Source organism: Canis aureus, chromosome 24 (assembly GCF_053574225.1).
Source record: "Canis aureus isolate CA01 chromosome 24, VMU_Caureus_v.1.0, whole genome shotgun sequence".
NCBI lineage: Eukaryota > Metazoa > Chordata > Mammalia > Carnivora > Canidae > Canis > Canis aureus.
The window spans coordinates 6372501-6386970 of record NC_135634.1 but is presented as its reverse complement, the minus strand read 5'-3'; the positions used below and the strand labels follow the sequence as shown (position 1 = coordinate 6386970).

General features: G+C 31.6%; 1 protein-coding gene across 10 annotated transcripts in view; it reads left to right on the top strand.

Annotated features, from left to right (window-relative positions):
• NBEA (neurobeachin) overlaps positions 1–14470 on the top strand; it is a 668634-nt gene that overhangs the window by 81689 nt on the left and 572475 nt on the right. For all 10 annotated transcript variants that reach the window (XM_077868099.1, XM_077868094.1, XM_077868093.1 and 7 more), the window contains exons 3-6: positions 1047–1147; positions 1388–1483; positions 6521–6642; positions 8163–8289. In XM_077868099.1, coding sequence (XP_077724225.1) covers positions 1047–1147; positions 1388–1483; positions 6521–6642; positions 8163–8289 — 446 coding nt within the window. The remainder of the gene's footprint in view (positions 1–1046; positions 1148–1387; positions 1484–6520; positions 6643–8162; positions 8290–14470) is intronic.

Sequence of the window (14470 nt, the reverse complement as noted above, 5' to 3'; positions counted from 1 at the left end):
GATGATAAATTATTCAGAATGTATTTGTGCATTCTATTCTATTCTATTACAGATAGTACTATCTTTAATTCTTAGGAAGTGTTTTAGAAATTGATAAAGTAAATATTTAGATGCTTAATTTCTTAAAGAATGATAGAGGTACTACTCACAATGTCTAGAGATGAGAAAGAAATCAAGAACAAATGATTAAATGTATAATTTTTCTATCATCTCTTGAGCTGATATGTCTCTCATACGCACATAAACACATGAACAGAATGGATATCACTAGTACTATATTTATGTCACATTTTGATTTAGAGATTGGTAGGTAACAGAAAGGGCTCTGTAGCCATACTGCCTGGGTTTTAATCCTTACTCTATCACTTAGAACAGTGTGTTCTTGGGCAAGATGATTAGGTTATTTATGTCTCACTTTCCTCATTTTAGTCACTTTCCTCATTTTAGGAAGGAGCTAATAATAGTACTTACCTCATAGGCTTGTTATGAGAATTTGTGCACTTAATAACTGTAAACCACTTGGAATAATGCCAGGCAAGGAGTAAGTGCTCAGAATTGTTGTTAATGGGGCAATGGATGTTTCAATAATATATTTTATTAAGAACAGATAAGTCTAAAATAAATTTGGCAACTGTTACTTTTTTATTTGAAAAGAACCAGTTTACAAAATTAAATTGTTGTACTTTTGCATATTTTTGCTTTCCTTTTCCTGTACACAGCAGGTGTGTGTGTGTGTGTGTTTTCTGGGAATTTAAAAATCTATTTTATGTATTTGCTAAGGAAACTTATTTGTAATGGTAAATCTGATGAGAAAAATCCTAAAATTCAGGATTTTTGGTTATCTGATGACTTAAAAATTGTTAATTTGGTTTTTGGTTATTTGACGACTTAAAAATTATTAATTAGAATAACTATTCATAAGGCCATTTAGCTAAGTATATATGTAGAAATGAGAATTGGTAACTTTTGCTCTTTCAAAAAGTATATTACCTTGACAGATGGCAGGTCATTACTAGAGTTCAGAATAACTTTATTTTCCTTTGAAGATCTTCTAGTTGATATGTTGGGGGTTCTTGCCAGCTACAGCATCACTGTCAAGGAGTTGAAGCTTTTGTTCAGCATGCTTCGAGGAGAAAGTGGAATCTGGGTAAGCTGTGGTCAGAGGGAACAGTTTTCAATATTAGTACATTAATACTTAATGTTCAACAATTTATCTCTAGAGAGCTATAAACTTGAATTTGTAATGGAAATTGTTCCCCTTAAAGAGTTTAGTAAATGATGTAAAATTAATTTCTCTCTAGTTAGAAAAGAGTCCAGTGTCTAACATGATATATTAGGTATTTTTGTTGAATTTGTATAGTGACATATCTTTTTCTTCTTTCCTTAGCCAAGACATGCAGTAAAATTATTATCAGTTCTTAATCAGATGCCACAAAGACATGGTCCTGATACTTTTTTCAATTTTCCTGGTTGTAGTGCTGCGGTAAGTTTTCAATACATGTGTTTATTTTTATTTATTTATTTTTGATTCAGCTCTTAAGGTATAATTCACATAAAAGTCACCAACTTAAAAGTACAATCTGATGAATTTTAAAGTTGATAATCACTACTGCAATCATGATTTTGAACAATTCTATCACTTCCCAAAATTCTCTTGTGTCTCTTTCAAACCTGTTCCCTCTCCCTAGCCCCTGTCCCTTGCAACTTTTGATTTATTTTGTGTTTTTATGATTTTTGCCTTTTCTAGAATTTCATAGAAATAAAATCATACAGTATGTAATCTTTTCTGTCAGGCTTCTTTTACTTACCATAATGTTTTTGAGGTTGTTCATGTTGTAGCTTACCAGTAGTTTATTCTGTTCCTTTTTACTCTAAGTAGTCTTATATTTTATGGATATGCCACAGTTTATCCATTCACTAGTTTATCCATCTCAATATTTGAGTTTTTAGTTTCTGGTTTCTGGCTATTATAAGTAAAACTGCCCACATGATCTCCTGTGGGCATGTTTTCTCATCTCTTAAGTAAAAACATAAGTGAAATTGCCACGTTTTATGCTAAGTGTGTGTTTCGTTTCATGAGAAACAGGCAGATTGCTTTCTGTAGTGGAAAGTTTTGCATTCTTCTCATCAGTGTATAAGAATCCCAGTTGATCTGCATCCTAGACATTGGCCATCTTTTTAATTTGAGGCATTTAAATGGTTATGTAATGGTACCATGTTGTAGTTTTAATTTTGTATTATTCTAATGGCCAATGATACTGAGCATTTTTTCAAGTGTTAATTGGTTGTTTTTATATCTTCTTTGTGATGTTTGTGTTCAAATCTTTGTTCAGTGAAAAACATTGGTTTTATTAAGAGTTCATTATGTATTTGGGATATAAATTAATTTGTCAGATATATATTTGTCAAATATTTTTCCTAATCTGGCTCTTCCTTTTACTTTCTTAACAGTATTTCTTAAAGCAAACACTTCAGTTTTGATGAAGTTCAATTAAACTTTTCTTTTTTTATGGCATATGTTTTTATAATCTAAGAAATCAGAATGAACCAAGGTCATAACATTTTTATCTTATGCTTTCTAGTAAGAGTTCTTTTGTTTTAGTTCTTATATTTAGGTCTATGATTCTGTTTGTGTGAGTATTTAAAGTATGATATGAAGGAAGATTGGAGGTTAAAGTTTTGTTTGTTTTGCATATGAATATGGAATGTTTCATAACCATTTGTTAAAGAAAGAGTCCTTTAACCTTGAATTACCTGGGCATATTTCTTGAAAACTACCTGGCCTTGTTTGTGTGGATCTGTTTCTGTGTTTGGTTCCTTTGACTTCTTTTTCTGCCTTTATGCCAATATCAGATTGTCTTTCTTCTTTTTTTTTTTTAAGATTTTATTTATTTATTCATGAGCGTCACAGAGAGAGACATAGAGGCAGAGACCCAGGCAGAGGGAGAAACAGGCTCCATGCAGGGAGCCTGACACAGGACTTGATCCTGGGTCTCCAGGATCCGGCCCTGGGCTGAAGGCAGCGCTAAACCGCTGAGCCACCCAGGCTGCCCAGATTGTCTTTCTTTTCGTAGCTCTATTAGTAAGTAGTTCTTGAAATCAGGTTGTGTAAGTACTCCAACTTTGTTCTTCATCTTAAAATAATTTTGACTATTTTAGATAGCATTTCAATACATATTGTGAATACACTTGTAAAATTTATAAAATACTTACTGTGATTTAGATTTTATTGTGTTAAACCTGTAGAACAATTTGGAGAGAAGATTATTGTGTCTTCCAGTCCATGAACACAGTATACCTCTTCCTTTATTTAATTTTCTGTGATTTTCCACTCTTGCAGTTTTAAGTATAAAGTCTTAAACATCTTTGTTAAATTTATCCATAAATATTCCATACTGGTTTTTTTGCTAGTATATAGAAGTACAATTGATATCTTTTTTGTATATTGACCTTATATCCTGACACCTTGCTAAACTCACTAGTAGTTTTTTAGTAGATGCCTTAGGATTACTTACGGATGTTTTTGTAAATAAAACCAGTCTTATTCTTTTCTTTTCTTTTTTTTTTTTTTTTTTTTTTACTTTACAGTCAGTATGCCTTTTTATTTCATGTATTGCCTTACTACACTGGCTAGGACGCCAGGGCAGTATAGAATAACAGGAATATCCTTGGCTTATTTTCAGCCTTAGTATTAGGCTTTAGGTATTAGGCTTAGTATTAGGCTTTAAGACATGCCTTTGTCAGATAGAGAAAATTCTGTTCTGTTCCTGTGTACTGGGAAGTTTTTTAATCATTAGTATGTTGATACTAATGTTGAATTTTGCTGAATGCTTTTTCTGATTTTATTGAAGTGAACATATGGGTTTTCTTCTTAGTCTTTATTAACATAGTGAATTACAGTGATTGATATTTCAGTGTTAAACCATTTTGTGTTCCTGGAATAAAAACTACTTGGTCCCTATGTTTTAACCTTTTCATATAACAGTGGATTTGATTGGCTAATATAATGCTAAGAAATGTTGCAACTATTTTTATGAGTGATTTCAGGATGTAGTATCCTTTTTTATATAATATCTTTATCTGGTTTTGGTGATAGGGTAATCTTCATAAAATGAGTTGGGAACTATTTATTTCTTTCCATTAAAGTGTGTGTAGAATTGATATTACTTATTCTTAAATGAATGCTAGAATTCACTATTGTGAATTCTACTCCTATCTAGGCTAGGAGTTTTCTTTGTGGGAAAGTTTTAAAACTATGAACTTAATTTCTTTAATGAATATAGGGAGGTTTTTTTTCTCTTTCCTTTTGAGTGAGCTTTGGTAGTTTTTGTCTTCCTATAATTTGTCCAGTTAATTTAAGTTGTTGAATATATTGATATGTTTATCATATCCCTTTCTTCTCCTTTTAATAGCTGTAGGATATTTAGTGATGCCTCCTCTTTCATTCTTGATATGGATTTTTTCTCCTGATTAATCTAGCTGAAATTTTATCCATGTTGTTGTTTTTTTTTTTTAAGGAACTTTAATTTCATTTCATTGTTTTTATCATTGTAGCATTGTAGAGAGGATGTATAACTTTTGACTAGAAGAAATGGTTTTGATTTCTGAATCCTCTACTTCCTTATTATGCAGGATAATCTCTTAATGTTTCTTGGCTTACTTTCATGTAAAATATTAGCACTTTTTCATGGAATAGTTTTACTGTGAACCAGTAATGAAATAATACACTAAATAAGTTGTTAAACATCATATAAATATTTCTTACTCTTTATTATTAGTACTTAAGCATCTTTGTAGTCTCCCATTTCATCAGCCATTCCCCCAATTTTATATTTCTTCCCTTAATATTTTGTTACTAAGTTTTTTAAAGTTATAATTTTCAGTTGTCACAAAATTGTGAAACAAAATAGGAAAATTAAAAATTAGGAAACAAAAAACAGTGTAATATTGTTCAGGGGCATAAAGCAGGCTCACATCTTGAAATAAAATTTGTCTGACCTTAAGTCCATTGTTTTATTATGTTTCGTTTTTTAACAACAGATTGGTATGTTATCTCTACTGTTGAACTACTGAAAAATTCAGATAAGAGTTGATTTTAAAATCCTTATCATTACAGTGTTTTTGATAATTTACTTCTGGATGAGCATGATAGTAACAAGTGGGTACATACTGTCTGGGACCACTGTCAATGGCAGTGCCTTTGGATCACTAAAATTATGATACTGCTTACTTTCCCTAATATATATATATTAGGCCTTCTGAATTATATTTTAACTGTGGACGTGCCTTTCTGTGAGCTGTGCTGCCTTCATATGAGCAATTTGGAATGGAATTCTATAGAGTGAGTTGTATAAGGTGAATGACAAATGTAAAATGACATTTTATATGATCTGTGACTTTTGCAAATTATGATAGATAGGAACATAGATTTTGGAGTCTATTAGATGAGGGGACAATAAGGGATATAGATTTTGGAGTCTTGTGGACTCATTGAACAGTGAGGAACATCCAGTTGTGGGTACCAGAATATTTTAGAAGGAAATATGAAGGAAGAGTAAAGACCACTTAAATCCAAAATCACAAAGGTATCCCAAAGGATATACCATTAACACCATGGGTTTAGCAGGAATGTTAGAAATGAGTGTTGATATCAGGCACAGATGGTTTGGATGTAAATGTGCCTGAGTTTCACATCTGGCAGTAGTATACACAGCTAGCTTTTGTACATTGATTAAGGGAGTAGGTATGCATTAGTTAAACAGAGTAGAAAAAGGCTGGGGATGCAGTGTATACTGTATAGTAGGTTTTGGTTGGTATAGAAGTAGGAGCCAGAGATTGAGGAGTACCATCCAGAAATGGGCGATTTCAGGTTCCTAAAACATTCATTCTAGCTGTCATATACTAAATTTAAGAGAATGTCTTTCAGTAGAGGTAACTATCTTGTTGAAGAGATTGGCTATAATATAAAGATCATTATTTATCCATGGAATTATTAGAAGTCTACAGTGAAACCGAGGAAGATGCTATTCTAGAGCCTCTCAGGTGTGTGTTTGGTATACCAGTTGTAGTAAGACCAAATAATATTATTATTTCATTATCACTCAAGGTTAGATTTTTCTTTTGTAAGTTTTTTTTTTTTCCATTGTAATTTGATTCACTCGTCGTTGCAACTGTATGGGATTTAGGGCTCTTTCAGTGGAGATATCTGTGGAGATCATAAATGACCTTAGACCAACTGTTTTTTCTTGGTGGAAGAGTAGGTCTAGAAAATTTGAATGGCGGCTTGGCTTAAATTCTTTCCTTTCTCTCTTAGTTTAATGCATCTTTTAAGTTTTGATTTAGAGTCTAGTAGACTGGATGTTGAAACTGATGATACAGAAGGTGCTAAGGCCATTGGCTGGGAATAAGTCCATGATTTTCTGATATTTATACCTTTATTGTTTTTTGATCTGATTTGACCTTGGTTAATACCATATTTTTTTTAACTGATACTTTGGTATATTTTTTCATTGCCTTGTAGGCAATTGCGTTGCCTCCTATTGCAAAGTGGCCTTATCAGAATGGCTTCACCCTAAATACTTGGTTTCGTATGGATCCATTAAATAACATTAATGTTGATAAGGATAAACCTTATCTTTATTGGTAAGTAATATATTTAATTTTAGTACTTTTGTCTTAGTATGTCAGTCTTATAAATATGTGTCAAGGCAACATATTAAATAGAATGTGTATATATATATTTGTATATGTTAAAATTATAAAGATACATGTCAATTTATTTTATTCATGTTTTAGTGTTAATTCTGGCAGTCAGCCTAATTTTTTTTTTTTTCTCATTATGGTTTGAAACTCAGGTTTACAAACCTCCTCTGTCTAGTCCACATCATTATAGATAACTATGGGATTGTTAGTGGACATGTGATTCCCCGATCCAGGGGAGGAAAAAAACAAACTCCTTCGATTTCATTACTTTGCCTTTTTATTTCTTTTGTTCTATGATCATAATTAAGATATGATTTAAAAATATTAGTGATAATTACTGTGTAAGAAAATGCAATCAAATAAAAAATTAATTATTTGATAGATAACTAACAGAATGGGTTAATAAACCCAATAGTAGGTTGACCTGTAGGGACCGAGAGCTTGGTAATTTTAGTTTACCAATAACGCACAGTAATGAGAACATCAAACTTTCAATGATTGCCTTACTATATACTAGGCATTGTGTTTACATGTATTACCTTAATTAATACTTGCAATGTTCTGAAATAAGGCTGTTTGAGGTTGTCTTATCTTCATTACTTATTAATGATATGCTTTGGTGTCTTCAACTGTAAAATGTGGATAATAATAGTACTTATCACATAAGATTTAATGAGAGAATAATTAAGTGCTTTTGTATATTGGCTCAAAAATGTGAGTGCAAAAAATGTGAGCTATTATTAGCTTGTAAGCTCTATTATAAAAGATCACATAGGGATAGTAATAAGAGGGAGTTCTAAACAAACATCTGAACTTCCAAACAAATGGGTTGAACTTCAGAATGATTTTGGCAGATCATACATTTATTTCAGTAATACTATTATTTTGCCAGAGCATTTACAATTTTTACAATACTGTGCTTAAATTCACAGCTAGGAGGAGTGCTCCGTTAGAAGAAAATAACTGTTTCATAGACACATATTTTTTCTTCTTTTAAAACTGTACTCCTTTGTTTGATTACCTACATCATTTATCAAATTTAGCTCTGACTTTTTTAAAAATAATTTGTAAGCTATTTTTAAGTGTATAATAGAATTGGGAATAATTTGTTTTTGAAAACAGCAGTGTAATAGTAGTATAAATGGTTTTTGTGTTTACTAATTTCAGAGGTCCTTGAAGATTAATGAAATACTTGGTAGTCTTTTATTGGCCATTAATTTGTCTTTGTGTATTTGTGCTATTTTACATTGAAATTTCAAAAGGTTCTGTAGTCTTCTATTTTCTCAAGGTTCTAAACCTTTTATAATATAGTCTTTATTTGGTGCATGTAAGACCCCTTCTACTCTGTGGGGAAATTAGTTTTGTTTTTATAATAATGTTTTATATTATTTATATAATAATTTTTGGATATAGCTTTTTGTATCAGAGGATATTGTACTATTCTCAGTTTTTCATTACAGTTTTCGTACTAGCAAAGGAGTTGGCTACTCTGCTCACTTTGTTGGCAACTGTTTAATAGTCACATCACTGAAGTCTAAAGGAAAAGGTTTTCAGCACTGTGTGAAATACGATTTTCAACCACGTAAGGTAGGTATACGTTAATAGTTCTATTGAGAATGAAACAATTCGCCATTCCCACGGTCTTAAAATCCACCTATTATGACTTCTGTAATATTCCCTTTTATTAATTTTCTTATGACTTATATTGCTTTTCTCTTTTTCTTCTCTGTATTTTCTTTTTCTTTTTATGTCTAAGTTTTCACCTAAAAAGATCAGGCTCTTGACCACTTGGAGTCTCTGTCTGTCTTGCTTGCTCACTCGCTGGGATCTGTTCTGTGGCATTCTTAACAGTGAATACTTATTGAGTATTTACTAAGTCCCAGACCCTGTTGGTAGGCACTGCAAATATGACAGTGAACAAAACAGATAACATTCTACTTTTATGGAGCTTGTATTTTGGGGGAATTTTTATTCAGTTTCATGATAGTTTTCCACTCTTATTCTTATCTCTGAGCTCTATTATTACATCCTTATCTACCAAAAGATACTGCAGTGTGAAAGTCTTTCTGGTCCATTCACAGACTATGTAACACTGAATTTACATCTCCAGTCCTATATTCATTATGTTCTTAAGTACGCTGATTTTATCAAGCAGCCTACAGTCTTCATGATAGTGGATACTTGAGTTGGCTTTGTTCTTCCTGCCCTTCTTGATCATGAATGATATCAGTGAAATTTTCCACTTCTGTACTTTGTATCTCTGTAATATATGTCTTTAAAAAAAAATCCCTTACTTCTTAACTTCTTCATATTGTTCTCTCTTTATTCTTGGATACTTTGTCTCTTCCTCACCCAAACTGTGTTACACAGTAATATCTGAGGAAAGTATCTTTTCCTTTTCAAATGTTCAATTTCTGGCATGAAAACATTTACATGTCTCCTCACTTATGACTGTAGATCTTCAAATCCTGCCTTATTTTTAGGGTCCATTCCATATAACACCATTTCCATGGAATCTTTCCTTGATTTCCCTTGCTCTCAGATAGAATCTCATAGCATATTATTTCAGTATTTCTTATAGCAATTATTTCTTTTAAATCTTTATCATTCATTTATATGTACATTATTTAGTATCTATTGAGACTAAGCTATATGTTGGATTCATCTTTTGTATTGCTGCACATACCTGCCATAGAGTTTTGAACTTGGTGGACTGCCAATAATAGATGTTGGATAAATGAATAAAATATGCCTTAACAATCAAAAGAACCCTTTTGTTTCCTGAAGGAGTAGGTTGTTTTTATCTGGACAGCTAATTTCTATTGAGCAATTAATTTTCTATTGATATAAAATAAATGAGGTGTTACTGTTGATAAAGTGAGAAAGAAGGCCTGGGCCTTGTAGTCATTGCATCTTTGTAGGTCTATATGCCAGGGACCTTTTCCATGTGGCAGGAGGAAGAAACAGTTACCACAGTAAAGATAGTATAGGTTGTTACTGTGAGATTCACATTTAAAATCAAAAGCTTACCAACCCTTTTTGTTGTTCCAGCACAGTAATGTACACTGCAAAACCAAGTTAAGTTTTGGATTTGTAGAGGATTTGAGCATTATCCATGAGCATTAAGAGAGATCTTTTATGCTTTTTGAGAAAGTGTTTTGTGCAGGTTTAATGGAAATTAGAATAGTTAGAATGCCAACTATTGACACATTCTTATATCTTTATTCAGATTCTAAAATTTTGGTATAAATGATACATAATTTTATATGATATGTCAAATATAATAATTTATGTAGTATATAAATTTGCTATGTGTTTTATAGAAATAAGGCAGTGTCTTTTCAAGTTTCAGCATATTTACGAAACAATACTAAAGAATTTTAACAATTACATTATTAATTTAAAGTTTATTCACAGGGAAACATCTATATGAATTTTATGTTACTTTATAGTTCTGAAGAATTAGTTTTGAAAAACATTTGCAGAAATTTTGCTTTAATTACAATTGTATTGTGCTTTTCCTCTTCCCCTCAAATTCTCGTTTCCTCCTTTACATCTAACTCCTTTTTTTGCTCATCCTTTTCATTTTCCCTTAATTTTCCCTTTCTTTCCTTTACTCATCTCCTCCTTTTCTTGTTCTTCTTCCCTCTTTCTCTAATCTCATTTGATTTTGATAATAGAACCAGTCTTTGGACATTCAGATTTCACAGTAGTATATATATATGTACATGTCATGCACTATGGATTTATAGGTAATTAGCTCTTTCAAAAGGTCAAGTGTTAAGCCTCTAGATTTGGCAATACTTGAGGGAGTTTTAGCTCATTCTATTAGTCTTGAGTCTTGTTTCCTGAGATTTAAAGTTACACTGATTCCTGCTTCTTCAATAATACTGGCTAAAAAAAAAAAAAAAAAAAAATAATACTGGCAAGGAGGAAGATGTTCAACAGTTAATGTTTTGGCTTATGAAATATGCCTTTGTTTAATATCCAGTAGAATATGGATATTCAGAGAACAAGTTGAAATGTGTTTTTAAAAGTTTGCTGTAAAGGTAAAATATAACAAGAGAAAATGCAGAGAAATGTGCAACTAATTAATTAGAATTATAAAATATAATTCATTATCACCTGCGGTTTTTCTGGAGAGATGTTCCATTATATATTATATATAACATGTATATATATATGTGTGTGTGTGTCTGTGTGCATATATATATAATATAATAGGCCCCATCGTTGTGTTAGAGTAACTAACCATTTGAAAGTCCAGAATTTAAAAAACAAGGGAGGAAGTATAGGAGTTCTTATTTCCACATGTTTAAGGTCAGTTACTCTCCAGGTTCAATAGTCTTTTTTTTTGATATATGACAATGAGATTGTCCACCGCCTTTAAGGCACAATCTGCCTTTTCTCTACAGGAATATTTATCTACAGGAACAACCAAAACAGAGATGATGAGCCTAAATATGGCAGAGGGAATGTCATTTCTTTTTCTTTCTTTTTGTTTGTTTTCATATTTGCTTATGATCCATCCCATATATGTTTTCCTATATATTAAAGAAAACATGATTTAGGATGGGTTTTCAAATATACATTTAAATATTTTACCTGAGTCTAATAAAAATGTTTGCTTTATGTTTAAGCCATAGTAATAACTATTTTTATTTAAAAATGTCAGTGTAACAATAATGCATTAATATATACCTAGAAGATTGCTCAAAGAGCAATGATTCTAAATAAGTTTATACATTAGATTGGAGTTCTTTTTTTCTTGATACAAATCCTAGTTATTTTAATAAAATTCAATTGTTTCTTCTCCAGAAATTCTGATTTATTGGATTTATGATGACACCCAGGAGAGTCCAAATGTGCCAAATTATTTTGACTTTCAGTGGGAACTTGTTATAGATACAAATTCTTAGAATTATAATTTTCGTGTTAGGAATATGTTTTTAACAAATGCTCTAGGTGATTTTTTTTCATTAGACAAGTTTAGATAACAGTGATTTGAAGAGTATACATAAGGAAAATTAGGGTGAAGTTAAGAACCAAATAAAATTGTCACTTAACAGTTTAAAGCAGTTTAACCCATTTGTTGTTCTTTCTCTCTTTTTGTCTTTATGCTATTTCCTTATGAGAGATACATTCTAATTTGTAACCTTTCTATATACATTGATTCTAAGGAGTCTTGATAGGAGCAGGACCAGAGAGTGATGGAGATTTTGCAAAACCTATAAGGATTCTCATATAATCTTTGAAAACCATAAATATTTTATTTTAGTGTTTGGTTATTCAAAATAAATACATTCTCTTTTCTTTCTTTATATTTCCAGAAGATGCCCTAGATAAATTGTTATTCTTTAATGTGTTTAACTGGCCTTTCACAAAGAAATGTTTATATTAAAACTTTTTTTTTTTAATCTGTACCACTTACAGATGTTTCCTTGTGACAACGTATGTCAATTATTAGTATATTACCTAATATGTAGTAAGGGCTCAATATGTGTTATCCACTATTGATATTTGTATAAGTATCATGTTATGGGGTGCCTGGGTGGCTCAGTGGTTGACCGTCTGCCTTTGGCTCAGGTCGTGATCCCAGGGTCCTGGGATTGAGTACTGCATCCGGCTACCCTCTTTGCAGGGAGCCTGCTTCTCCCTCCCTTCTCCCTCCCTCTTCTCCCTCCCTCCCTCCCTCTCTCTGTCTCTCATGAATAAATAAATAAAATCTAAAAAAAATCATGTTATTTTCCTATGAATTCTTATTACAGGTTTTTTTCTCGTTCCTTTTTTATAGATCTATTTTTGCAAATCTCAGTAGATGTACATAATAGCAATATACACACAGTTTCCAATTTTCCTCCCATTTCTTTTAAAATATAAGTCAAAAATATCAAGTCAAAGGTTGTGCTCTTTTGAATTGAAACGCACTTGTCTATTATGTAAAGTATAGATTGAAGTACCACAACAAGAGATGTACCACAAGAGAACAGAAAAGTTCATTTTCCTGTAACTACTGTGTGACCTTCACTGAGATCATTTTATCCATTCAACGTGCAGTCTTTTATTCATTCATCATTTTTATCAGATATCAGTTTTGACCAAAATCAACCTTATTGTAACTCCACATCTTATTATCTGACTAATTAAGTTAGCTACTTATTAACTGTATTAATATTAATTAATTGACCAATATTAACTGTATTAATGATCTCAGGTTAGTGGTACCACAACCCATTTAAGTGAAAAAATGGAAACCATCTTATATTCCCTTTTTCTGTATCATCACTTCAGTTCTGTGAATTAGTCCCTATCCCCCTTCTTTTAAATTACTAATGCCTTTGTCTTAATTTAGATTTTATTAGTTTTCTTACCTGAACCTTGGCAGGAGTTTTCAAGTTTATATTTAACCACATTTGCCACACTATTCTACCTACTCAATACTGCCAGTTATTTCCCTAAACTATGAAGATGATCATTTCACTTTCCTGCTCAGAATTCCTTAGTGATAACCACGATATGCAGAAACAAAGGCCAATTACTAAAGGTGTCCTACTTGTCTCTTTATAAGCTGGTCTTTGTTATTGCAGCTTGATCTAAACAGAAAAGTTTTGTCATGCCTCTGTGCTATTATATAAAGTATTAGAATTCTTCTGCCTGGAATAAATCCCCCCCCACCCCCCTGTTTATGTAACAGTTTGTATTCATCCTTCAAGCTAAGTTTTAAGTTTCATTTTACTCTTTTAGTGATTTTCCTGTTTGCCTTCCTTTCATTTGTCTTTGCTTTTCCCCCTCTCAAATTAATCATTCCTTCTTTTGCTCCCATATCTGTATTTTAGATATTTTTCATGGTTTTATAATTGTTTTCATATTTGTTTTTCTGGTGAAACCTCCATAAGGTATATTGTTATTTTGGTATGCCCACAGCCTGGGGGATACTTGGCATGAAATAGATGCTCAGTAAACTTTTTAAATGAATGATGGACTCTGAGAAATAAATAATGTCAATCTTAGCAGAAAAAATCTCATCAGGAGGAAATAGTGGATAAAAAAATAGATATTTAGTTAACTCCATTTTATTTATAGGTGCCAAATATGTATTAGGAACCATGTTCTTCATAGTTTTTATATATTATGTATTATCTGTAATACATAATATTACACTCCACAATCACTCAATCACTCCACAAAGTAGGCATTATTATTTCTCCTTTTTTAGACATGAGAGTAGATTCAGAGAGGCCAAATAATTTGTCAGAAGCCATAGAGCTCATAACCTGGGAACTCAGTTTATATCTGTATGAATTTAAAGTTTGTACTGCCCAGCCTAGCACACTATAAATTATCTGGTATACAGGAGAAAGAACTCAATAAATATTTGTTAAATAAATAAGAACTCATATTAGGTATGTCAGTAACTATAATAATGTATCTAATATTACTTAAACTTGTCCTTGGATAGCGGGAAATCCTCTTCTATTTATAGACATTTATTTATGTGTATTCTATTTAGAAATTTAAAATTTCTTAAAAGTTTACTCCAAAATATGAAGATTGTATTTCCTGTGTTACCTAGATGGCATTCTGGTAGAAAATTTTCAAACTCAGTGAGGGTAATATAGGTGAATTTGAATTCTTATGCATGCAAATAAACCTTAAGATTTTTCTTTTTTTTTTTTCAAAGATTTTATTTATTTATTCATGAAAGACAGAGAGAGAGAGAGAGGCAGAGACACAGGCAGAGGGAGTAGTAGGCACCATGTAGGGAGCC